The following is a 27,801-nucleotide window of genomic DNA, read 5'->3' as shown; positions in this document are numbered from 1 at the left end:
AAGAGACTGTGCTACCTGAAAGCACCTGCCTCGGATTAAATTTCAGGCCATTCTTCGTTTCTTGTTCCAAGATTCACCACCGACCCAAAAAAATTTAAATTTTTTTTTTTTAAAAAAACCACTTGGTGTGGTAGACGGAACAGGTTGGAGTAAAGGCATAATGGTTGCTTTGTTATTTCTTAATCCATGGCAAAGACTTACAGACTACTAAACCTATGGATTTAGGTCGTTGATCTTACAGCGATGAAGACAACGGGCTAAGTCCCGTGATGTAGACAAGAGACCGCTCGTTTCTTTTCTAAACAACCGCAGCCCGCGCATCTCTCTGCCTTAGCTCTTCGTCATTTGAATGCAGGCAATTAAGCAGCGAGCTCCTCATTTGTACGATTAACAAGGGAATAGTCTCTGGCGAATGCAACTTCCTGTGACGGGGAATGTTTTCGCTCGAATACACTGAACTGCACGGTCTCCTTCTCCTCTTGCTCCTCCTCCTCCTATATCTAGCTCCATTTGCTCTTTGCCGCCTTCCCCGCCCTATCCTCTTCCCTAGCAGGGCCCCTTAGGTTTGTGTGGGAGGAGGCAGAAGAGGCGTCGCCCAAGTCTCGTTTTTCTCACGGGTGGGAAAAAACAAACACCCTTTTTTTTGCACCCCAAAGGCGATTCCGTCGCGCTTACTCTAGAGTAACTTCCTCGCAAGAGCGTGAAATGTAAGTTTTCCTTTCGTCTCAGAACTCAGGGTTGAGGGATAGAAGGGATTTCCAGACGCAAGGTTGCTTTGCTCCACTATTTGCTTTGATTGAAAATGCTAACGTTCTTACAAAGAAACGGAAGAATAGTAAACAGGAAACTCCCACAGATTCCTTGCGGTTTTCTAAGATATTACTGAGTTCTTCAGGACTGTTATGTGGGACCAGGGACAGTTTGTCTCCTCCACACACAGACGGAAATGTCAGATTACTCTTGAATTTACATCTTCGAAAAGTTGAACTTGTAACCTGCCGGTTGCTTTTCTTCCACCCAGTTTGTCCAGAATCACCCTGTTTCTTTATCAATAACCAGACGGCAGCCCTGAAGTCAGAATTCTAATATCTATTGTAGAATCAGAAATGATAAGGCGTTGCGGGTGGTTATCTAGTTGGGGGAGGATGTTTTGTTGTTATTGTCACCGTTATGATTTTATGGTCCGTTTCTATGATGAAACGCATTCCTTTGAAAATGTGTTGAACATTGAACTCAATGCTCAGCTCCCTCAGTGCTGTTGAAATAGAGGTAGTTTTCTGATTGAAAAGAATTAACACTACCAAATCAAACATGCTGAAAGCATTTGTTTGCCAGAGCTAGGAAAGCATGGTTGGTTTGTATACTGCAACAGGTGAAGCATCTGGACACAATTTTAAAACAAAGAGCAATGTAGAAGATAAATGCTAAGCTGTTTGCAGGTTTATTACTATACACTACAGCAATTTTTAACAGGGATCCAAGTGAAACTATGTAAATGTAAAATGTAAAATCACCTAGCTACTCCACTGGCTTGCAAAAAGATAGCTTTTTCACAGCTAAAGAATTGGGAAATCTATACAATCTGAATTCACACACTTGGGGGGGGGATTGTAGCTGTGGTGTGTCCTGCAACCTCAGACCAGGAGGAAGAGCAGGAGGTGCTGAGTTAGCCAAGGTCTAAAGCAGGTAAGCTGTACAGTATATTGTCCACTTTGTGAATTGTGGCTCTACTATTTATTATAATATGTATTGTAGGCTCTAATTTTACAAAGTTTAGAATATATGTTGCGCTAAGCCCAATTAAGAGATAAGCTAAATAAGGCAATTCCACAAAAATACTTAGACAAAACAATATTTAATCAGTACAGATAATCCTTAAATTACTACCATCCCTTCAATGATCATTCAAAATTAAAATGGCACTTACAAAGGGACTTACTTCACCTTACTTGAAGTTATGGCTGCTGCAGCACCCCTGGAGTCACATGAATAAAATTTGGGCGCTTGACAATGTGCCTTATGACAAACCGCAGGGACATTGCAGCTACTCCACCTTCCTATCTTCTTCCCCATCCTTCCCCACTAAGTCCCTTGGATGTACTTCCCATCCGGCTTGGTCCTCTCAAGGTTGGACTTGCTTCCTGCTCCACTGGGCCCACATCTTTGGACTTCCTATGCCCCATCATGTCTCACTCCATTTATCTCTTCTGCAGTTTGCTTTTCCAAGGAGAAGCAGCTGATGTGCCATACAGCCTTCCTATACAGAAGCTGGATGGTGTGATCCCAGAAGCAATCACACTTCTTGCAATTCAATTATGGCAGCTTCCAAAATGGCGCCTGCTTCTGAGATGGCATTACATGGCTTCTTTCGAAAGGTGATGCTTGGAAATCAACTTTGAGAAATAAAAGAGCCAAACTGCCAGGTGGTCTCTCTACACAGAGGCCACTTTATGCCACCAGGTGCCAGTTTGGGAGTGGCCACAATCATAGTCTGAAAATTGCAGCTTCTCCCATAATGGTGCTTGCTGCTGGCATGGCGCCACCTGGCTTCTGAATAGGGGAAGGAGGAGGCCAAGAAATGCCAGAGGCAGACCATGTGTGACCTGGAGATGTGCTACAATGCAACCTCCTGGGGCTTCTCCCACCCCTTGAGGCACCATGCTTCACTTGATGATCACAACAGAGGGGGATGGAGTTTGTGTTAAATGGGTGCCCTGCTTAACAATCCACATTATAATCTAATTATAATCTACATTAATCATAATTCTGGACTCAATTGTGATAAAAAGTCAAGAACTACTGTAAATCAAATGTAAAAATACCATACCACAGCAAAGGCAAATCATGAAAAAACATGCTTGCAGTGTATTCCTGTGCCATGAAGGTCTTTGAAGATGATAACCATAGATGAAAATAGTTTATGACAACTTCATTTGTTACATAGCTCCAGGTTTTATTTTGGTCACTCACTCTTGATTCCATCCATTTCTATAATATTCATTCTAACTGTATTTTTTTCTTTTTTTGCCACACAGATTTCTTATGTACTGCAATTCCAGTTGGTCAATTTAATATAAATTTTGTCCTGCCTTTTCCAACTGTAATTTCCATGTAACAAAATGAGCAGATGCATGGCACTGAAAAAAGTGACTTATGACCATTTTTCACACTTATGACTGTTGCAGTATCCCCACTGTCATGAGAGGCCAGGCGAGGAGAAGCACCCTTTGACATGGGTGATGTTGAGTTGGCCACGCCCACCCAGTCACATGACCACCAAGCCACACCCACTAACTAAGCCATGCCCCAAAACCGGTTGTTAAAAAAACTGAATCCCACCCCTGGTTCTATCCCCTGTTTTGCAGTGGTTTTGATTCTTCTGGTATGTAGCTTGATTGTCTGCCTTGTATTTTCTTGGGTCTCTGTGACAAATCCTGTGGTTTTAAAATGCTGCTTCTAATAATTCTAACTGATTACACAATACTATATTCCCATTCTTTTCTGAGCACATTCTACGGTTTGATGTCATTGACACAAATCAAAGGACTTTCTATAATCAATAAAGCACACAGTGATTTATTCTTGGTATTCTCTCACTTTCTCAATTATCCATCATGCATCAGAAATAATACTCCTCAACTTTTTTGAAAGCCAACGTGAATATGTGGCATCTCATTTTCTATATAGGGCTGTAATCTGCATTGGATGATCCTAAGCATTATTTTGCTAGCATGTGAAAATTTGTCAAGTCTATTAGAGTGACCTCTTCCAGTCTGTTGACTTCTGGGTTGTCCAGAAAACTCTCCAGATTTTCTGCTATAGCTGGGCTAGAATTTTTCTGATTCTTATGCAATTGGTTGCCATATTTCAATAAGTATTTTACAGCTTTTTGAGGTGTAAAATTGACCAGACTGGGAACCAAAGTTATGAATGTTAATAATACTTTTATTATATAGGTATGGTAACAGAATCTGAATGTGTCTTGTGTCCCACTCCCTGCATTTATCTAAAAAGAACAAAACAAACAAACCCTAACAAACTAGTCTGATGCATTTTTTCAAATTACATTTCTGCTTTGGATTCAAATTTCCTTTGTCTGACTTTTGTATTAATTGAAGCTGCTCTTCTGGATCCTCAAGATTATTCTTACAGTCCATTACAGTATTCTGCTAGCTATCCAATTCTGTAGTTATCAGAATACTGATTTTAGTTCACCTTCTAGTTCATCTTCTAGTACGAGAAGAAGTTCTTGTAAGTAGGTAATATATTGTAATGTGTCTTGGATTTTACACCAATACTGCATTATATGGCAGAATTCCAAAAATCCGCTTTGACATCAATAGGCAATTAAGCTGAAAATAAAACAAAATGCCCAAGGGATAATAAAGATTTCTGGACATTAAAAACTTTCTTTTTCATAAGCAGGAAGGGAGAGAAAAAGAATAAGGGCAGGATTTGGAAGCCTGGAATTAAAAATAATCTAAAGTAAAACTTCAACAAGACTTCTAAAAGATACATTTTAACTGAAACTTTGCAACTAAATAGTAACCCCAGGAAGACAAAATGAAAAAAAAAGCAAAAAAGAAACAGCTTGCGTGTATTTGGATTATTTGGTGATCTTTGGATTTTTGGTTATTATATTTGAATGACTAAAATCAATCGGGTGGTTGTTTAAAATTTTATACAATGGCACCACTTCTGGATGAATTGAAAATGGAACTTAAAAAGTACAATATATTAAATATACTGGAAATGAATTGAAAATGGAACTTAAAAAGTACAGTATATTGATGCACAAGAAGGGAAGGGTTCTTTTGGCTTAGTTTTTCAATTCTTAGAAATGGAGATTTAGAACTATGAGAAACAAAAAGAAAAGACTGCAAAACAAGAAGACTGGGACAAAGAAGAAGCCATCTTTAATGAACAAGTAATTTTATGTGGGGAAGAAAAAGGAAAGGGGGAAAAGAGAATGGAGAATTTAAGACTTAAAAAAACAACCAAAGAAAAGAAAAATAATTCAAAAAACAAGTATAATACTGGAAAGCAACAGAAAAGGGGAATACAGAAGAGAGAAATAGAGGTAGAGACACAAGGGGGAAAAGGGGGGAGAGAGAAGAAGAGAGGGAAGAAGGAAAGGAAAAGAAGTTACAAAGGACTGGAGCAAGATATAGAGAAACAGGACCTATTTAGAGATAATGGGTGAAAATTTAACTGAAAAGGGGATTCTGTAAAGGTACATAAGATTGTATTGTTATATTAGTAATAGAAATAACTTTAGAAAATTGGAAACAACGTATGATTAAAACGAGGGATAAAATAGTTAGTGTAATTTAGTGAAATGTTTGTGAATAAAATAAGTGAAATAAAATAAATGAGAAAATTGAATTAGGAAGGAACAGGAACAATTTAATTAGTTAATGTTTTATAAAATATAAGTGAAGGGGGTGGGAATTAACTATGGAAAGCTTATAATTGTTCCCATAGAAGTATGATATTTAATTGAAAAGTAATGTTAAAGATGTTAAGACTTTTATGAATATTAATATTAATGATAGAATTGACTTGGAATGGAATGTTGTTTTAATTATATACATTTATATTTTTTTCTTTTTTTAAGAATACAGTGTGTATTTTAAGAATGTACCAAGCAGAATCCGAAAGGAAGTTATGTATTATATTGAATGTTACAACTTTAGGGAAAAGATATAAAGGCGTTATACTCCAATCAGTAACTACAGGAGAAATTTTGTTTAATGAGAAAAGATAATAGATAATTGAAACAGGACAGACAAAAAATATAAATACAATGATTTGAATTGAGATGAGATAATTAAAATAAAATTGAGAAAATTAAAAGAGGGGAGAAGCTATGCAGAAAATGTAAAATAGTAATAAGATATGGAATAGAATATAAAAATGAGCATGAACCTGAATTTGTGTCTGTACGAAGAAATGTAACCTGGAATTATGCTGCTTTCAAAAAAGACGTTTTATTTGTATTTTTTTTCTCTTTGTGAAAACTCAAATAAAATTTACAAAAAAAAAAAAAGAATCATAAGATACAACACTTAGTGATAGTCATAGGTTACTATAAGCAGTCAAATCATGCTAGATAAGAAATAAACAATATAAATTGTAAAGATACAAGTGACAAGGTTATAGTCATAAGTTGAAAGAGACAGGGAATAGGAAGGATGAGAAGAATAAGAATATTTTTATAGTGTTATAGGAATTAGTTGTTTAGCAGAGTGATGGCATTCGGGGAAAAACTATCCTTGTGTCTAGTTGTTCTGCTGTGCAATGCTCTATAGCATTGTTCTGAGCGTAGAAGTTGAAAGAATTTATGTCCAGGATGTGAGACGTAACTTTTCTTTTCTAGTTGCGGACTTCCAAATACACTGCTAGCCATTTTGGCTTTGATCAAATCTGATTTTTTTAATAAAACTTTTTAGTATGATGGCACTTAGATTACATTATTTATCTTAGAAGTATTTGTGGCATTTATGACATTCTCTAACGTTAAGCTCACAACTAACCATTTTTTGCACATGTTGTCCAGTATTCCACATGTGCAAGCAAAGTTCAGTTTTACATCAAGCATGTTAATATTGTCTATGCAATCAATGATTTCTCAGCTAGAGATATCTTACAAGCCAGCATAGGGGACACATATGGGGCTTAGGGCATAGCTCTTTAGATTGGCCCCTATCTAGTTCAATAAATTCATGATTTTAAATTCAATTGGGAAAAAAACACACCCTTCTCAATCCCCAGTGATTTCAGCAGTGTGTGAAATACAGATTGCAATTATTCAGAGATTCAGAATTGAAGGGTAAAATGTGACTTGAACCATGTAACATTGTTTGGAATATAGGTAGTTCTTGACTTACACTACAATTGGAACCAGAATTTCTATTGCTAAGCAAAGCAGTTGTTAAGTGAGCCACACCTGCTTTTATGATTTTTTTTGCCATGGTTTTTAAGTGAATTACTGCAGCTGTTAAGTAAATAATACAATCATTTAGCGAATCTATCTTCCTATTGATTTTGCTTGTGGGAAGTTGACTAAGAAGTTCACAGATGGCAGTCACATAACCCCGGAATAATGCAACCATTGTAAATACATGCGGGTTGCCAATTGCCCAAATTTTGATCTTGTGACTATGGGGATGCTTTAGTGATCATAAGCAAGAGGACCAGTAGTAAGTCACTTTTTTCAATACTATTGTAACTTTGGATGGATGTAACTAAATGAATGTTTGTAAGTTTTGAACAGACTTGTCTTTTCTCATGATTGAGTGGCAGTCTTTGTGACTGCCATAGCACCTCAGTAACAGACCCATTTAGATGAAAGTGAACTTGCATACTCATCGAGAAATCAAATTACATTTTTCAAATGTAGATCTCTATAGTATCTACTCTCAAGTACCAGGCAGTAATTTCCCATACAGTACATTACCTGATCACATTAACTAAAGACATAAGAGACTCACTTTGAAAGTTCCTGAACAGGAAAATAACTTGTGTTCTCATTTAGCCACAAGGTCTCTCCACAAAGCAGCCTAATAAGAAGATAAAACAAAGAGAAAATGTGCTAATATAACAATAGATAAGTAGGAAATTGCCCAGTCAAAATTTTCCACCAGTGTTCTATCAAAAGAAAATATATATGTTAACTGTTAACAAGCTCATGATCTCTCTGTTATAGCCTGGGACCACAAGGGGAAGTGGGCTGGAATGCTAAATTGATTATTACTATGGAACCAACTTATAGAAAGTTGTTACTTGTTTACTTTTTTAAAAAAAGAGTAAAAGTTCTCATGAGAAAACAATGTGATACAAATCTGTTCTACAATGTTACTAAATACTTAATATTTAAAAAATATTATCAGAAATATGCTTGTAAGTTTTCAATAGAGACAGCAGAAGGTTTCCCCCCCTCCTCTATTTTTACAAATATTGGATGTGTAGTTAACATCTTGAGTTACTTGGTTGAGTTGGACAGCTATAGAGATTACTAAATAAATAAACAAACAAATAAGCAAACAGACAAGGGGGGGAAGCTAATCTCTCTAATCAATATGTTGAAACCCTTAAATTAGTGATTCATGGACCTGTGGTCCATGGACCCCTGGAAGGCCACGAAATAATCACAGGGGGTCCAAGAAGGTTTGAAGAAATGTTATGATTTAAATTTTGAATTGTCTTGGAGGGGGGTCCATGGCCATGTTCCATGACCACAAAAGAGGATTCATGGTAAAGAAAAGTTTGAGAACCACTCTGCTATATCAAGGCAGGAACTACTTCTAGAAATTTCCAGGCCAATCCAGATCCATTCTTTTCAATCAGCACTGTGAAACTGAGCAAAAGCATAAGAGCTGGTGAAGATTCACTTGCATTTATTTGTATTCCATTTCTTTTGTAGGCCATATCCATGCAGATCACCCACATTAAATCTAGCTTCCTTGCGACACCCTTGTTTTACTGTAATAACTTAGCTACTAGGCTAAACTCAAGGACATGAAACATGAATGGTCCAACTCTGTCTGGTTATAGTTTCTTTTATTATCCAAAGAATTACATCCATCTGGATATATGTAGGAGCATTGCACATTGTCTCACTCAGCTTAAGAGGAGGCTGGTTTACTTGGGGCTTATGTAATGGGCAGAAGGAAAAAAAATTAGAAAGAGAAAGAAGAACTACAACAAGACAACAATCAGATAAAAGAAATCTCAGGCTGGAACTGCAATCCAAGTAAGTTTCAGACAAGATATTAGTTCAAATGAAGATAAAGGAAAATGAGGGGAGGTACATTCAAACTTTCAAGATTCTATTACTGTATTGTTATAATAAAAGTACTGTTAGCATTCATGACTTTGGTTTCCTAGTCTGTTCTCTCTTGAAGAGCTCGCACATATCAATCCACCATTGGGTGAAGGGCTCTGGAGATAAGAGCTGTGGATAAATAGCCCAGCATCCAACTGCAGCCTCCCTGTTCTGCTTTTGTAATAAGACCTCTTTCTACCTGAGATAATTCACATTTGTAACAATGCTATCCTTCATTCTTAGGCCACACATATTGACATTCCTGAATGTTTGCTCCTGTTGGTACCTGATTCCAGTATGAAACTGGGCTACAGAGCCTTTGCCATCCTTCAGATAATGCTGCAGCTTTCCCAGAAGTTTAATCAATTAATAAAATATCAATTCAACCATTCACCCATCCAGGAAGAACATGGAAAGAAACATAGAATCTAAAAAAAAAATCAATGTAGTCAGTAATGGTTAATCTTACTTATTGCTAATATTTATTTACTGCAAAATTGAACAATTTGGAAACAATGTTCTACAGCAATCCATCTTGATTTGGGTAACTTTTCCATACCAGTGGTTCAGAGTATTCCAGGTGTGTGGCTGCAAAGCAATTGTTCTGAATGTTTTACACAACTCTTACATCTATTTTTTTGGAGCAGAAGTCTACACATCTAGAGGTTATCCAAATTCAGGAGACTTTAATACATAAAAATGAAGTGATTCTTCATGACTTTTTCAAAAGAATGAAATGTTGCAAGTTAAATTATGCTTCTAAGCACACACAGGAAATAGTACATTATTCAGACTTATGTTCTTAAATATCTTCTATATTTTGCTTTATTTTTTAAAAAAGAATGTGACTGTATACAGTAAGTTTCTCTGTATTGTATTACATTGGGTGAAAGATATGCCATTTCTAAAATTATGAGCCAAATCTTGTCTTATAAATGTATCATTTGGAACAAAATAAAATTAAACCAGTTCTATGCACTTCAGAAGAATTTCTTGAAACACAGACCATCTCAAACACATTTTAAAATTGACAGAGCTTCAAAAATCAGATTTTATGTGAAAGAACCAATAGTACATTATTGCAGTTTATTATTGCTATAACTAACTAGAAAAAAATCAAGTTTTAGTAAGAAATAAGGATATGTGCTTTTGTTAGATTAGAAAATCACTATTATAATGGAACTATAGTTGGAACATGCATACACAAAATTATCATTTTTTTAAGAAAGATAATTTTGAAGCACTAGCAATGTGGTGAACTTCAAGGAAATGTGGAATAGGCTCTTGGATTTTCTATGGAAGTATAAAATTTGGAGCCAAGAAGATTGTCCTAGAAATGGAGTGTTCCTTCATATATGTATGTTACAATGTACTTGTCCACATTTACTAAAAATATATCACATTATAATTTTTTTCAAAGGTCATATTTGATTTTATTTACAGATTTCTTGGGTCTTTTGAAAGCTTGCATTGATTTCTTCATAAAGTTTGATCAACTCACTTTCTTTAGTTTTATCTATGAACTCAAAAAGCAAACTGAAGAATCTGAAACAATGTGTTTACATTATAAAAGGAATGTCTTGTTTTTTCAGATAAGACGAAATAGAAGAAGATGGAAATGTGTAAGTAACAGATGTGTGTCTGTATATGTGTGAAAGAATGGTATGGAAGTGCTCAAGTTTACAAATGAATATAAACAACAATTTTATTTCTTTAGTAAAAACAGGGATGTCTGCAGGAGCACGGTACAGTTTCTAGACTGAAAAAATAACTTTGTTGCCTGAGATGAAACCTTTTGCCACTCAGTGAACAAACAGATTTTGAATTGAAGAAAGGTCCATAAAGGGAAAAATGAACCAAAGAGAGAGAGAAAGAGAGATGTCTCTGTTTAGTTTAAGCATCATATCATATGATGACAATTTGTGTGCTTGGTAGCCATCTCACATTTACCATGTCATAGCATCCCACGGTCACATGATCACCTTTAACAGTCAGTGCCAGCTTCCAAGAAGCAAAGTCCATGGAAAAGGCAGCAGATGGGTTGCAAATGGCAATCTTATGACTGGAGAATGCTGTGACCATGCAGGATTTGTTTTAACACCAATTGGAACTGCTGCAACTGCCATTGTACCTTGGCACAATCATGTGACATTATGCTTTATGTGGATATCACTTAACAATGGATTTGACAGTCCAAATTGCCATGGATGAACAAGGAGTAGATGTATGAATAATGCAATAGATTAGCATGTTTAAAAGAACTATTTATATACAAAATATTTCACTGATAAATATTTTCATTTTATTTTACATGTTTGGTTATGTAATGTATATATTTTTATTTCATTTCTATATATTCATGAATGGGTTCATTCAAAATAACCCATAAACCACCTGCAAAATTCAATCTACTATACATACACTTGCAGGAAAATAGGGCATAAAATGTAATTTATGTATTCGATGCAAGGCATACATGTAATACTGCATTTCTGTGTGCCTTTCTCTTCTTCCAGCAAATGAAACTAAGCCCACATCAGCACCTCCAGAATATTCGGGTCCAGCTTATTCACTTCCACAAGTCCAATATCCTCAGTATGGACATGCAGTTCCAGGTAATCATAATCTTTATCATAGTTACTTATCAGAATTTGGTGAGTTAGCACAAATAAAGTAACAGAACAGTTTCTATTTCAAATAAGTAAAAAAAAAAAAAAAACATAATATTGTAAGTCATTAAAAGAATCCGGGTATTGTACTATTGTATATTATTTGTCCTACACTATGTAAATTTACAGAATGTAATCATATTTCAAAGAAACAAAATTGTAGCGATCTGAGCTATTCTAGGAAGGTCACCAAGCTTGTATAGGAGCCCCGTTGATGCAGTGGTTAGAATGCAGTATTGCAAGCTGACTCTACCCACAGCCAAGAGTTGGATCCTGATCAACTCAAGGTTGACTTAGCCTTCCAACATTCTGGCATTGGTAAAATGAAGACCCAGATTGGTGGGGCAATATGCTGACCCTGTAAACCACTGAGAGAGGGCTATAAAGCATGAAGCGGTATATAAGTCTAAGACCAATTGCTATAGTGTCTTTTCTATTGTAATTGATGAAGATAATCATGGCATAATGAGTGTAGTTTATATAAAATAAGCATAGATTTGTTCTTCCATGCTTTTCCTATAGTCATTTTATACTCGCTTCAATCCCTTAAGACCATAAAGTGAGAGATAATTCTTGCTCTAAAGAGATTTAGGTGAATTGATGTTTTTGTTACTTAGCTATGTTTCCTAGTATAATTGCAGCATTGGGAATTGATTTATTTGATTCAATTTGATATGTTTGATTCTGTCCACCATATAGGAACAGTATAATAAGAAGTAACAAACAACAAAACCAAATTAAGACAAATTAAAAAGAAGAACAAGGTGGTAAACCCATCACATATTCCAAAACATTCCAAATTCTAACATCTAGAAAACCCTAGCCAGATCCCTTGATACGTTCAGAAATGTAAAGATACTTTTTACCTAACAGATACATGTTAAGCTACAGCTTTAAACATAAAGAATAATTGATCTCCACCCCAGGAAGTAATAAACTTTGCTTAAAATTTATAGTCACAAATAATAGGGAACTGCATTTCAGAACTTTGGAGCAGGGGTAGACACTGCTTAAAGAAGCCAAGTCTTTTCCTGGGCTCATGCAATAGCCATATGATCCTAGGAAAAGTTTGAATTAAGGAGGCACCAACAGGGAATGAGAAGATGCTTCAGAGCAAGTATGGGTCCATGATAAGAGCCACAATAAGGTATTTGTGAAAATATTTGTTGCATTTCTGTTGAAATTTTCTTTCAAATTTCATCAACCAACTCCTTTGCACCCTCTAGTGGATTTTTTGCCCTTTGTTGAAATAAAAGTTTAGGTGCTTCATTCTTCATGTTTTGCCAGCAGTGCAGCTACTTTAATTTTATTGTTAACTTGGCATCAACAGTGTGTAATGTAGAATTATACTGTGCTTCATTGATACGTATGAAATGGCCCTGTATATCCAGAGTACTACAGGTCTTTAGAATAAGGCTTTTAGCCGTCTGAAATTCAACATAGTTGTCCAAGGGTTGGTTTTTTCTTTAATCCTCTTTAATTTTCTTAGTTCAAGCAAATCTACCTCCACCCATCATCTGGATGCCGCCGCCACCTCAGATCCCCAAGTGCCCTCGTGGATTGGAATATTTCAGCCAGGTATACATCACTCTTATTTTCAGTTTATTCTCTTGCTCCTTTGTGGAGAAGCATGGGATCACAAAAATATCTTAGTCTCACCAGTAAAACGTGAAACTAATTTTTGACCTAGAGAGCATATAGATAGTCTTCAACATAGAACAGATTGTTTAGTGACCGTTTGAAGTTACAAAGGCACTGAAAAAAGTGACTTATGACTGTTTTTCACATTTACGACTGTTGCAGTACCCCCTGTTGCAGATCAAAATTCAGATGCTTGGCAACAGACTCACATTTATGCAGTGGCAGTGTTTATGCAGGGATGATGGGATCACCTTTTGCAAAATTCTGACAAGCAAAGCCAATGGGGAAGCCAGATTCACTTAACAACCTTGTCCCTAACTTAATAAGTGGAGGGATTCACTTAACAGTGGCAAGAAAGGTTGTAAAATGGAGCAAAACTCACTTGACAAATATTTCACTTAGCAAGAACTCATTTTTGGTCGCAAGTCAAAAGACTATCTGTATTCTCTCTGAAAGAATTCTCTCCATCAAGTATTTTTGCTGTTCTCTTTTCATTTTTTAAAATTACATTTTTTTTCTGTTATATTGCCAGGCTACTTCCTTTAAAACATTAAGTACATCCAAATCCTCTAAGGTTCAAGCAATATTTTAAAAATGTCAATGGATTTTGTGAGTAACATGTCTCTCCAGACTACAGCACATTTGGGCTTGGCAGATCATGGCACTTCACTTAAAAAAAAAACCCAGTGATGGATTGCTTTTGTTACTATATTTATTACACCCCTGTGCAATAAATATAAATTAAATAATGAGTATCAACATTTCTTTTTTTTAACGATTTATTTATATATTTTCCTTAACAAACATTAATACTTTATGGGCAGCGTATTGTCTGGGTGCATTTTCTTAATATAATAATATATTGAACATAAATCATACATAATAAAAATTTCCAATTTCTAATTTCTACTTATATTATCCAGCCATTGATAGAATAAATCTCATGTTTGAAAGTATTTTGTATCTTCTTTATCTTTTATCTCCAATGTCAACCTATCCATTTCTCCACAATTTCTAAGTATATACGCATGGTCAATGTAGGATTTGCCTAATCAATTGTATAGGCAGTTGCAACAGAAACAACTAGCAATTTAAAACAGTGTGTAAGTGGAAGAGCATTTCTAATTGACAGCAGACCTGGAAAAACAATCTCTTTTGGCAAAGATTGGTAGATTATCTCCTGGCACAATACTTATTCTTTAAATTGGTCACAGTGCACAAAATTCTTTAGGTGATGCATTGCAGAAAATTCAGAGGATTAGTTAAATTATGCTCAGGCCAAGCACCGGAAATGGTCCAGTCAGGGTATTAAATTCCTATCGCTAGTCAGAAATACCAGGTTCTGACACCAAGTTCTAACTTCTCTTCCATGAATGTATGCTGCAGTTTTGTGTATTTTTGATACATATGTTCAAGAATTTATTTAAATATAATAAATGTGGAACAGCAACTAGAGACTGAATAGAATAGATAATCCAGAAATATGTTTTGACATGTACTGCCATCCTATCCTTTGTCTGGGGGGGAAAAAGAACACCAAGCAAAATAGGTTTTAGTTCTTCCTGGCTGTAGCATGTAATCTGAATAAATAACACCAATAAAATGGCTTTTGAAAATATTTATAGTTAGGGGATAATAGGTCATTTAATGCTTGTAAATATTTCTTCAGTTTTAATACTTGTGTCTTATTTATTTTTTATGATGACAACAGCTTGATCAGATTACAATTGAACAGCAGATTGAGCTCATGGAAAGTATGTATGTTGCTTTATTATTATTTCAGTAATTACTGGGGATTAGAACAAGATATAGTTTTGTAAATCTGAAACATTTATCATAGATATTATTTATTGACTGTGCACTCTATACATGATCCACAATGATACTTAGCCAATAAATTATTTGGGGTCTTACAATTATTTGGGAATAAAATTGGGGAAGAGTGTATGGCAAAACTGTTTTTGTTTGGTCATATCCGGCTTTATTCTTTTTAAGGTTATATTAGAGATGGAGATTATTTATAAATATCCCAGAGTCATGCAAATGTGATGGACGGTATAAAAATGTGATAAATGAATAAAAATAAATATGTTAATTAAAACTCATTAGGTGCTGGAAAAGAGCAGTAAAGATGTGACAGTCTACATGGCTAATGTCAGCCTCAAGATATCTTCTACGCTTTTTCTGCTGCTATGCTCATTGCTCTCTTTTCGGCTGCCATTAGTAACGGGGGGAGGAGGGACTTGGAGGGAAGGAAGCTGGAGGTGTTACATTCTTGTGCTGTGGGTAAGAAAGAGGAGGGGGGATTCTTGTCTTTAGCTTTCTGTTTCCTTGCTTAACTTTCTTTCCCTTTGCACAGCTGCGAAGTTTTATCAAAATATGTCAAGGTCAACGGACAGAGGCCTCATCACCACCTGAAGATGCCCACATGATCATATTCAGAACTTTTAATTGGAAGAGTCATTTGGACTTTGGGGGGGTGGGAACAATTCCATTCCTTTGTATATGTGATCTGCGCGCCAAATTCTTTAGATTCAGAATTCAATCTGTAGCTTCCACTTTGATTTCCAGTAAAAGGAAAAACTTTGCTCTAATGGATGGAGTCTGAGTATTTCTTTCTTGGATTTTGAATGGAGCACACTCTGACATTATTCTGAATCTCTTCATCAGCCCACCCGGAGAAAATATCTTTTCTTCCGAGGGGGTTTCACAACATGTCATCTCCAGCTAGTGATGAAGACGACCAGGGAGCTGTGGGGGGTCAGTCGATGCTACTACCGGAGGTGCCAGCGGCCGACCTGCTAGCTGACCTTACTCTGGAAGAAGTCCCAGCTCAGAAGCCCAGATGGTCATTAGGTGTTGGATGGAGGGATCCCGAACCCCCCCTCCTGGGGATCACTGTAACCCGAAGACGTGCGAGGGAGCAGCTGTGGCAAGAAAGGGAAGAGATGGAGTGCATGCTGGATCAAGCCAGACAGCTCATTAAGGATGCCTTTGAGAAGCCTCGCATAGCTCCAAGGTATGAGTGGGAAGGGGGGCGAGTTCAGCCAGGGGAAGTCGGGCTGCCCCCATCCCCCTAGCCCAGCCTACGCCAGCGCAGCAGCCAGCTGCCGCCCCGGGGCCCCCAGCGGGAGGTGTGATCCCTGGAAGACGCACAGCCCTCAACCTGCCTCCATTAGATGTGAAGTTCGGGGGAAATCCCAAGGATTTGGGGTTCTTCCTGGCACAAGTCGGGACCTATATGGAGGAATATGAGAGGGAATTCACTTCTGAAGCAGCCAAAGTAAGATGTGTTACCAGGGCCCTGGAGGGGATGGCAGCAGACTGGATGGTGACTCTGTATAATGACAACTTCCCCCAACTGCGGAATCTCAATGTTTTCATGACTGCATTGAGGAGAAGGTTTGAGGACCCTCTAGCGGAGAGAAAGGCTAGGATCAGAATGAAAACTATAAGTCAAGGGGAGAGATCAGTTGCTGACTGCACCCAAGAGTTCAGACAACTGGCATGCCACATCCGAGGCTGGTCCCAGGGGGCCCTGATAGAAGCCTACAAAGATGGCCTAAATGAAGATATATACCACATGTGCATCTCCAGAAGGGATCCATATGATCTGCAGCTGTGGTACTTGCTAGCGGAAGAAGTGGAAATAGATCTAACCCGAAGCAGACGCAGAGGAGGCCCGGTATGGAGCAAACCGCTCCCCCCATGTCCCCAAGAGGCCTCAAAACCTCGGAAGGGAGGAATGATGGCAAAACCAAAATCCACTGCCTGTTTTCGATCCGGGAAGGAGGGCCACCGGATTGCGGATTGCAGGGTCAAGCTGGATCCAAAGGGGGTGCAGGGGACAGGGAGGAAGCCCGAAAACCCCCCAGCTAGACCTCGCGAAACTGGACTAAAGGCAGGGGAGGTTGTAGAGGTCGCCCCTCCTGCAGGAGAGGAGCTGGGACCTCCGACCTTCCTCAACAAGAGTGAAACTGACTCGGAAGACAACGTTCTGGTAAGTCCTAACAAGGGGCCCATGACCATCCCAATAAAATTAAGGGTGCCCATTTCAGGGACCGAAGGGGAGATGTTGGCCTTATTGGATGCACGAGGTGCGTAATCAGCATGAAAGTAGTAAAGGACATGGGCATCAGACTGAGAACTTTAAAAATGCCCATATCCTTCTGCCAACTCGATGGATCAGTGTCGGGAGGTTGCCCTGCACGTTTTATAACAGAACCCCTAGAGATGACCATGGGAAACCATAGCGAGACTCAGTGCTTTATTGTGGCCCCTGGGATGGAACAGCCCCTAATATTGGGACTGCCCTGGCTCCGGAAGTGGAATCCCCAGGTGAATTGGAGGAAAGGGTGGATAAGGATTCGCACCGATCGGTGGCCGGAAGGGGAGGAGCAATCCCATCCGACGTTTCAAAACCCGGGTGAGTCAGCTTCCGCAGGTGCTGAGTGCGTGGAGGGGGAGGAGAAAATCCCGAAGGAATATTGGGACTTAAGAGAGGTGTTTAGCGAGAAGGCTTCTGATGAGCTCCCCCCTCATCGGTCAACCGATTGTAGCATTGAATTTCTACCGGGGGTGATGCTCCTGAAGCCGAAACTGTATTCGATGACACCACGGGAATTGGAGGAGTTGAGATCGTTTATCGATAAGAATTTGAAACGTGGTTTCATCCAACCCGCTAGACCTCGAGTGGCGGCCCCAGTGTTGTTCCGCGAAAAGAAAGATGGCTCCAAACGCTTGGTGGTCGACTACCGAAACTTAAACGCAGTTTCCGTGGAGAACGTGTACCCCCTCCCCCTGATGAAGGACATGTTAGCCCACCTGGCCAAAGGGAAGATTTTCACGAAGTTGGACCTGAGGGAGGCGTACTACCGAATCTGAATTAAAGAAGGAGATGAGTGGAAAACTGCGTTCAATTGCCCGATGGGCTGTTTCCAGTTCAATGTTCTCCCTTTTGGCCTACAGGGGGCTCCAGCCGTTTTCATGCAAATGATCAATCAAGTACTCCACAAACATTTATACAAGGGGGTTTTGGTTTACCTTGATGACATCCTTATTTACACGGAGACTAGGGACGAACATGTGAAACTGGTACGCTCAGTGCTGCACAAACTGCGAGCTGCCAAATTGTATGCCAACCTGTCCAAATGTGAGTTCCATCAAGAAAAAATTGACTACCTAGGATATCGCATTTCGCCCGAGGGCATCGAGATGGACCCAGAGAAGGTGCGAGCTGTATTGGACTGGGCCCCGCCAAGGACCCGAAAGCAGCTTCAAAGTTTCCTAGGATTTGCTAACTTTTACCGGCAATTCATCCCGTCTTTTGCTAAAATAGCAATGCCTATCACCAATCTCCTAAAGACCAAGGGGGAAACGAAACCAAAGCCCAGCCAACCATTGAATTGGTCCATGGAATGCCAAGCTGCTTTTGAAAAGTTAAAGCGACTGTTCGCTGCAGAGCCAGTGCTGAAACACCCGGATATGGATGCCCCTTTCGTGATCCAAGCCGATGCGAGTGATGTGGCTGTTGGGGCGGTCTTACTTCAATTAAACGAGAAGGGGACACTACAACCTTGCACATACACCTCCCGTAAATTGACTGACACTGAGAGGAGATGGGCTGTCTGGGAGAAGGAGGCTTTTGCCGTTCGTTGGGCTCTACTAACCTGGAGACATTTCTTAGAAGGAGCGAAACACCCATTTGAGGTATGGACTGACTACAAGAATTTGGAGGCCTTAAAGACGCCTTGAAAGTTATCTCCTAAGCAAGTTAGGTGGGCCCAGTATTTCAAACGATTCAATTTCTCTTTGAAGTACATCCCGGGAGGAAATTTTTTTATGGCAGATGCTTTATCTAGAATGCCTCAATACAATAGTGTTCGTCAAGAAGTGATAAGGCCGATCGTGTCAACCACACAGCTGGCCACCCCAGTGGTCACCAGGGTGCAAAAGAGGAAGCAAGAGGCGGGTCTGTCCAATGACTTGATGGAACGATTTAAGGAAGCCTTGAAAACAGATGAGTGGTTCCTGGCAAATGCGAATAACTGCACCGTTAGAGATGGTTTGGCCTGGGTAGGAGCGAAATTGTATGTACCACAGACCTTGAGAAGCCAAGTGTTACAACAGACTCATGACTCCAAGGCAGCTGGTCACTTTGGTTTCGTGAAGACTTTACACCTGGTGAAACGACAGTTCTGGTGGCCTTCATTGAAAAAAGACATTGAGACTTATGTAGCGAGCTGTTCAGTTTGCGCTTCAGCCAAAAGACCTCCTGGTAAACCACCAGGTCTGTTACAGAATGTGGCCAGGCCAACTGCTCCTTGGAAGGAAATCTCCATGGATTTTATAGTAGATTTACCCGAGAGCACTGGCCACATGGTCATCTGGGTGGTAACTGATTTGTTCTCCAAACAGGCACATTTCATACCTTGCTCCAAGATTCCCTCGGCGAAATCGTTGGCTAAACTCTTCATCATACATATCTATAGACTGCATGGTGTCCCTGAGCGTGTAGTTTCTGATCGAGGGGTCCAATTTACCTCGAACTTCTGGAGGGAATTTCTGAAATTAATAGGCTCCACCCAGGGCTTAAGCTCCGCCCACCATCCCCAAACTAATGGGGCCTGTGAGAGGACTAATGCGGTGTTGGAGCAGTATCTCAGGTGTTATATAAACTATCAGCAGGACAACTGGGCTGATTTGCTGCCTTTTGCGGAGGTGGCATATAACAACTCTGTCCACAGCAGTACTGGGTCTACCCCCTTCAAAGTGGCCACGGGGCAAGATTTTGTGCCCATACCTGAGCTTCCTCGTGAAAGACCCAATGTCCAGTCGTTGGACGAATGGATATCTCAACTTCAACTCAATTGGCCGGTCGCTCATAAAGCATTGGATGATGCACACCAGTCTCATAAGAAATTTGCTGACAGAAAGAGAACCCCACAGAAGTCTTATCAAGTAGGCGACAAAGTTTTCCTTTCAACCAAATATTTACAAACCACCCAGAAGTCGAAGAAATTGGGCCCTAAGTATGTGGGTCCTTTCCCAATTGAACGAATTGTGAACCCTGTGACAGTTCAATTGACACTACCAAAAACTCTTCGTCGGATTTATCCGGTTTTTCATGTTAGTTTGTTGAAACTCGAGCATACCTGTACATTGAGACCGACCCAGACTGATCCCCCTGTACCATTGCTGATTGAGGGTGAACAACATTTTGAGATTAAAGAGATTTTGGATTATCGGAAATGGAGGGGTCGTCTCCAATTTGTAGCTTGGAAACACTTTCCTCCATCCTATGCCGAGTGGGTAAATGAGAAAGATATTAGGGCTCCTGAACTGACCAAAGACTTTTATGCAAAGTATCCCGATAAACCATAGAAATGTATGCAATTCTTAACATGTATTTTATGTTATTCTCTCTTACAGGGACAAATGTCCTTTTTCTAGGGGGTCCGAATGTCAGCCTCAAGATATCTTCTACGCTTTTTCTGCTGCTATGCTCATTGCTCTCTTTTCGGCTGCCATTAGTAACGGGGGGAGGGGGGACTTGGAGGGAAGAAAGCTGGAGGTGTTACATTCTTGTGCTGTGGGTAAGAAAGAGGAGGGGGGAGTATAAATTCTTGTCTTTAGCTTTCTGTTTCCTTGCTTAGCTTTCTTTCCCTTTGCGCAGCTGCGAAGTTTTATCAAAATATGTCAAGGTCAACGGAAAGAGGCCTCATCACCACCTGAAGATGCCCACATGATCATATTCAGAACTTTTAATTGGAAGAGTCATTTGGACTTTGGGGGGTGGGAACAATTCCATTCCTTTGTATATGTGATCTGTGCGCCAAATTCTTTAGATTCAGAATTCAATCTGTAGCTTCCACTTTGATTTCCAGTAAAAGGAAAAACTTTGCTCTAATGTATGGAGTCTGAGTATTTCTTTCTTGGATTTTGAATGGAGCACACTCTGACAGCAATTTATTTTTATTTACCTAATTTTGAAACTACGCATCTCCCTCACCAAGGGATTCTGAGCAGTGTACAACTAAAAACATTAATACATAAAAAGGGTATATAAAATTTCAAAAGAGGCAAGGGTGATTAAAATTCAATATTAACATTAAGTAAAAGGCAGGGGGAAGACTTTCACGGCACTAACCAGTCCATGACTGCATGCTCCTCTGTGTGTCCCAAGCAAGCCCACAGAATCATGTTTTCACACCTTTCCGAAAGACCAGGAGAGTGGGGGAGCCTCCTCACCTTGGTGAGGAGAAATGTTCCAGAGGATGGGACAAATGGCAGAGAAGGCTATCTTCCTGGACCCCACCAGTTGGAATTTTTTGACTGATGGGATCCACAAAATACCTTCTCTGCCTGACCAGATGGAACTGGCTGGTGAAATTGGATGTCAACATACTGTATCATGTGTTATGGAATTGAATATTTCTCAAGCTGGTTTCTCTTTTTTTCTCAGTTCCTATTGATGATGAGCATTTAGATTCACTTAATTGTAATGTTTTTGCTTCTTTTTCAGTGATAAGTGGCTTTGAAACTTGCAATAAGTATGAAGTAAAAAACGCCATGGGGCATTGGATATACTTTGCAGCTGAAGAAAATGATGACTTCACCATGAATTGTTACGGCCCTTTGAGATCGTTTACCATAAAACTCTTTGACAGTACAAACCAACCAGTAATGCAATTGTCAAGAGAGTTCCATTGCTCCAGTTGCTGCTGTCCTTGTATTTGTTGCCTGCAAGAGGTGAACAGCTTTTCCCTTCCCATGTCCAATTTTTGATTCTTTCTGTTAAATTGGTTTCTTTATCCTCAAGAGAACAGCTGTTGTAAATTCCTTCTAATGCAACTTCCAACAACTTGGCAAGTCGGTTGTGTCTTTCTCCACATATTTTTTGAATATTTCAAAGGATTAATTTTACAGTTTTGTTTCAATTGGGAAGCCTTCTAACAGCTAGATAGACCAAATATTTACAAAAACATTTGCAAGCTTTTGAATTTCCAGAATTAAAATTTCAGGAAGAAAGTCATTACTAATTACAGTTTCAGGAAGAAAGTCATTACAGAAAAGGGGGAGGGGGGTGTAGCTAATGTTATACTCTTTCATCAAATGTGAGAATAATTGTGAGGCAAGGATATTGCAGAGTATCAGGAAAACAAATAGTATTCTGTTACCAAGCAATAATTAGTGCATTCCTTCATTTGTGGGAAAATAAAATTCAGCTACTAATGATTGCATCCGTAATAAACAGATCCTTTTATTGTATAAGAGCAGGACCATTCTTTGTTCTGAAGTTACATTATGATTTTCTAGTGATAGTTACAACTCTCTTAAGTTTATTTCCACCTGAACATAAATGTATCATGTTCCAAGCAACCATTTTGACTCTCTTATCAACTGATAGGCAAAAGGGTACCTATTATGCCAGATTATATATGACAACATACAAATATTAACATAACACAGAAAGAATAAAACTATTTTTACAATAAAACTTGTGAGTAATAAAATTCCTTGAATTGGTTAGTCAGTCAGCAGTGTGCTGCTACTACCAAAAAAGTCAACTCAGACTGTTCCAACAGAGGAATAGCATCAAGATCATAGGAAGTGATAGCTACAGTACCTCTATACTGCACTAGTGAGACCATATTTGGAATATTGTGTCTGTTCTTGTCACTATGATACAAAAGAGATGCTGAGGCCTAAAGAAAGAGTGCAGAAAAGAGCAACAAAAATGATGATGGTGTCTAGAGTTTAAATTGGATGATGAATAGCTTATCAAACTAGGTATGTTTAACAAAGAGAGGGCTTGGGGGAGGATTATTCTCCATAGCATCTGAGGGCAAGACAAGATGCAATGGATGGAGAGAGATGCAACCTGGAAAAACGAACTTCTTGGTAGTGAACATGATTAATCGGTGGAACAGCTTGCTTCCCAGAGTTGTAAGTGCTCCATCACTGGAAGTTTTCAAGAAAAGATTGGACAACATTTGTCTGGTCCTCAACTTATGATCATAATTGAGCCCAAATTGATGTTGCTAAGAGAGAAGCTTGTTAAGTGTGTTTTGTCCCATTTTATGACTTTTCTTGCCACGTTTGTTAGGTGAATCACTGGCTTCCCAATTGCCTTTCTTTGTCAGAAGGTTGCAAAAAGTAATCACATGACCCCATGACACTGCAACCATCATGAATGTGAGACAGTTGTCAAGCATCCAAATGTAAATCATGTAACAATGGGAATGCTGCAATGGTCTTAAGTGTGAAAAATGGTCATAAGTCACTTTTTTCAGTGCTGTTGTAACTTCAGATGATCACTAAGCGAACTGTTGTAAGTTGAGGACTATGTATATAAGGACTCCTGCCTTTGGCAGAAGTTTGGACTCGAAGATCTCTAAGATCGCTTCCAGCCCTGTGATTCTGTGAGATTTTAGTTTGGGATTTAGAATTTGTGAGATTTAGGGGGAAAGGGCCAGGCTAAAACAAAGGAAATATTACACAATGGCATAGTTACAATTTCATTGTCCCAATAGACCTAGACCTTTTGGGTTTTTAAAGGAATTACAAATACATACTTATTTACTTTTAAATTGCTATTAACTCAGGGTAGATTTGATCTGCTCTGAAAAAGAGATTTGACTACAATGGGTATTCTACCTGAGCACCTATCTGATAATTGAAGAGAGAGAGGTTCCCTATGCAATCTAGAAAAATTATAAAAGGTGGGATAAATTTACTTCACTTACAACTTTTTCTTTGTAGACATGACTGACCCAAGTGGATACATTCATTCTTATGGGGAAATTGGCCTTCCAACATGGCAGTTGCAATACATGAATGGGGGTTTGATAGTAAATAGTTCTAAAGTAGTCTAATGGCTCCATATTAACATCTAAGCACATCTAAATCATTTGGTATGTGTATATTGAGAATTTGTTTCAGCATCTCTCTTCTCTATATTGCACTGGAAGACAGACATCTTCCTACTGAAGGAAGGCAAGACCTCATGAACCTTTTTGGGGGTTAGAAGGGAAGGATGGTGAGATACTTAAGGCTAAGAAAGTGATTTACTTTCTCAGGTATATTTCTGTTCTCTCTTTATTATCTGTTAGTGTACACTGATTTTGACAATGAATGAATGAAATCTTGTTTATGTACTTTTGTGCTAGAAAGAATTATAATATATGCCTTTTTTATTAACTGGGATTTTCCCCTCTGTCTTCCTCTCTTAGCTTGAAGTTCAGGCACCTCTAGGCAACATCATTGGATATGTGAAACAAAACTGGCATCCATGTCTACCAAAATTTACTATCCAGAATGAAGCCAGAGAAAATGTTCTTAAAATTACTGCACCTTGTGTGCCTTGCCAATGCTATCAGGATGTTAATTTTGAGGTAAACAAACCTCCCATTTACTATTTATTAGTAGGCCTTAGACCTGGATTATATACACTAATTTATTAATTTTATATGCTGCATATTTTACTCTGCAAAGCAATTTTGGGTGACTGTATAAATTCTTACTTTTATTTTTTTCTCATTTCTAAATTGTCCATTTAAATTGTAATTGTGTTTGTTTCTTATAATAATTATCCCAGAATATTTTTATTGTGGAGAGCATTAACAATTCTGAAGGTTAAATATGAGATTACTGAATTTTGTTTTAATGGAATTCCATGTTCTTATCAAGCTATGTCTTACAACATGTCTTTCTAAGTTTTTATCTTCTTTTATATCATAAATATCTATGAAATTTGTTGGCTACACCTTCTAATATTAACTTTCTCCTCTTAGAGCTAATTTGCTAGTTATTCTTTGTCAGTTGTGTAACTGTGATTCTGGAACCACTTGAAACAAAAGAGGCTTGTTAAAGCCTTTAAGAAGCGTATGTGATAAGATGAAGAAGAATTTAAGAGAAATCAAATCCTATCAGTAATTGAATGAATTAAAGGTTAAGATTTTCAGAAGTAGAAGGAAGAAATATAAAATTGGATTATTTGATCAAGGGCAAAATAAGGCATTTTTATAAAATTCTAGCAATACCTTTATGGATTTTTTTGCTGACACTAGTGTTGAAAAATTGATCTTTTATGGATTTGCTTATAGATAAAAAATGGGTTACGGGAAAAAGATATATCTTTTGTAATCTTATAGAAGATGAAGAACTACCAAACTTGTTTATTCTTGTGATGAAGATTAGAAGCCACTTCTTTATGTATTTTTTTCTATTTCTTTATTTTTCACTTTCCTTTTCCTTTTTTAAATTTTTTTTCTTTCTTTGTTCTTTTTATTTTTTATTGTTCTTTTTATTTTTTATTGCCCTTTCTGTCTCTTCTACTGTTCTTTCTCTGTCAAAGTTTGTATTTTTCTTAGTGTAATTAAAATCTTCCATAAAAATATATTAGTATACTTATAAAATAAAGGAGTTGTGCTGATCACCTTGAAGTAACATGATGCTTTTTCAATGAATTTATTTATATTGAAATTTAATTGATGGTGACATATAAATATTAATTCAGCTGCTTTGAGATATTATAATGCTATCTGGGACATCAATGTGGGGAATTTAAACACAGAAAAAAATGTAATAATTTCTTAAGTATAATGTTTGTATTAAAAAATTTAATACATTTTAGAAAGGATAAAATCTGTTCTTTTCTCTTTTCTCTTGTTCTTTATAAAATCAGCTGAAAACTGTAGATGGGAAATCTACAATTGGTAACATAGTAAAAAAATGGACTGGTTTAGCAAGAGAGGTGGCTACAGATGCAAGCATTTTTCAAATTCGTTTTCCAATGGATCTTGATATTAACATGAAAGCAATCGTAACAGGGGCTTGCTTTCTTATGGTAAGTCTTAGGCCTAAAACATTATAATTCAGTGAATTCTGTAAACAATGGGTTCTGAAACCAGTAAAAGGAATTTGGAACAAAACAACTCTTGGCGACCCATAAACAAACATGTCCACTTTCTTTAGTGGTAGTAACCTTCTACACCATCAACAAGGTGTAGGACAGGAGATTGAAACTTGGCATGTGTGAGATTATAATTTAGACAGAAGTCTTGCTTCTGCAAGTTTAGCTCTAGCAGCTCATATCATTCATTTAACTTGAGATTTTACTGTTCAGCTATTGTAGCTAGTAGGTAATATGCATTGAATGCAGGGGTATAGGAGCAAAGACAGTGTAATTGAACATTGTGTGAGACAATATGATCCTATTTATCTTAAGAAAAATGGATAGTGCTCTTTATGACATCAGTTCCATCACCTATTAGGTGGGTAGGTGGTATGTAGGGGGGTATATAGTATGTAGGTTAGATCCATATACTTTAGGTTGATTACAATTTCCACCAAGGTAACAGGAAGCCGGATGAAGATGGGATGAAGATGGCGACTGAAAAAGTTGAGAAAGAAAACATCATTTGATTCAACTCTTTTAGAGAATTATCAACTAATTTCCAACCTCCCCTTTCGGGGGAAGAATGTAGAAAAGGTGATGGTTTTATCTATGTGGAAACCTTAGATGAAATAGGTTATTTGAAGTATTTTCAGTTCAGCTGCTAGCTAAGCTGTGGTATCAAGACCTCACTTTCTGCTCTTGTGAATAGCCTGTGGTGAGACTGTGATAAGGAGCAAGACATTTCTAGTTCTACTTATTCTGTTAGTAACCTTTTAAACTATCAAACATGGTATCCTTCTTGATCATCCTCAGAGGTTGGTAATAAGAAGAGGCACTGTTTGCACTCCTTCCTTGGAGATGTTATTAGATATCCCAACAATCTTTTCATACATTCAGGAGCTTGTACGTTACTTCACATGCTATTTTTTGGAGTAGCAGATGTAAGATATGAATAAACAAGGGTTTTAGTCTGAAGTTTTTTTGACTAATATTTTTCCTATTCTTTTACATTCTAGGATTTCATGTTTTTTGAACGGGCTGCAAATAGGAACAATCGTAATCGTAGACGTTAACTCAAATCAGGACATAAAGAGTCTCATCACACTGAATTAAGCTTGCAGGATAAATTTTATTAATTTCTAAAGTTGCTTATTTCAATATTTACAATCATGCCTTTATTATATACCATTTATGTCAAAATATTCCATATAACTCAAAATATTTGACAAATATTGATATGCAGTATATTGATACCCTTATATAATAACAAAGATATATAGTATATACATTTGGCTAATTTTCACTCAGCAAACAGATATATTCCATTTTGCATTTTTTTCCTGCTCTTATATATTAAGAATTGCCTTCTATTATGTCTTCCTTTACTGTGATTACTGTGTATTATGTTGCAGTAATAAAATGAACGAAAGTGGGTATCTCAATATTCAATTACAGACAAATTCAATAAAGTTGATGTTTTCCTTTTTGAGTGATTTATTTAAGGAATCATTAACACACTTGCTTCCTAGAGCTCTAACTTTGGTCTGTCGTTCAACCAGCAATCCTATCCAATATCATAAAATAATCTTATTTTCCTGAACCCTCAACCATATATATGATTAAGTGGCAAAGAGAGTAAGCGTGCAAGTTCTTTTGAGAGCAAGAATAACTAGATTACCTTAATTGATTGAGAGATTTATGTCCAATAAAAGTTTTAAAACCAAACATCTTAAGGAAACCAAAAAACCTAGTAGCCCTAGGAG

General features: G+C 37.8%; 1 protein-coding gene across 4 annotated transcripts; it reads left to right on the top strand.

Moving 5' to 3' along the window:
* The first annotated feature begins 398 nt into the window (after positions 1-398).
* Positions 399-27,525, top strand: LOC113410257 (phospholipid scramblase 1-like). 4 transcript variants are annotated; one of them, XM_026664737.2, is made up of 9 exons: positions 399-707; positions 10,420-10,449; positions 11,344-11,442; positions 12,986-13,074; positions 14,849-14,891; positions 21,662-21,888; positions 24,372-24,533; positions 25,826-25,987; positions 27,055-27,525. In XM_026664737.2, exons 2-9 carry the CDS (start codon positions 10,440-10,442, stop codon positions 27,109-27,111), a joined length of 849 nt encoding a protein of 282 aa, XP_026520522.1. In that variant the 5' UTR covers positions 399-707; positions 10,420-10,439; the 3' UTR covers positions 27,112-27,525. The 4 variants fall into 4 exon arrangements, with proteins under 4 accessions (XP_026520522.1, XP_087821253.1, XP_087821251.1 ...); XM_087965125.1 differs by having other exon boundaries at positions 580-707; positions 10,271-10,449; XM_087965126.1 differs by having other exon boundaries at positions 603-722; positions 10,434-10,449.
* The last annotated feature ends 276 nt before the right edge of the window (positions 27,526-27,801 follow it).

This window comes from Notechis scutatus, chromosome 4 (assembly GCF_049901735.1).
Source record: "Notechis scutatus isolate UNSWTSFEM ecotype Mainland chromosome 4, rNotScu1.2, whole genome shotgun sequence".
In the NCBI taxonomy this organism is placed as follows: domain Eukaryota; kingdom Metazoa; phylum Chordata; class Lepidosauria; order Squamata; family Elapidae; genus Notechis; species Notechis scutatus.
This window is presented reverse-complemented; position numbering and strand designations above follow the sequence as displayed.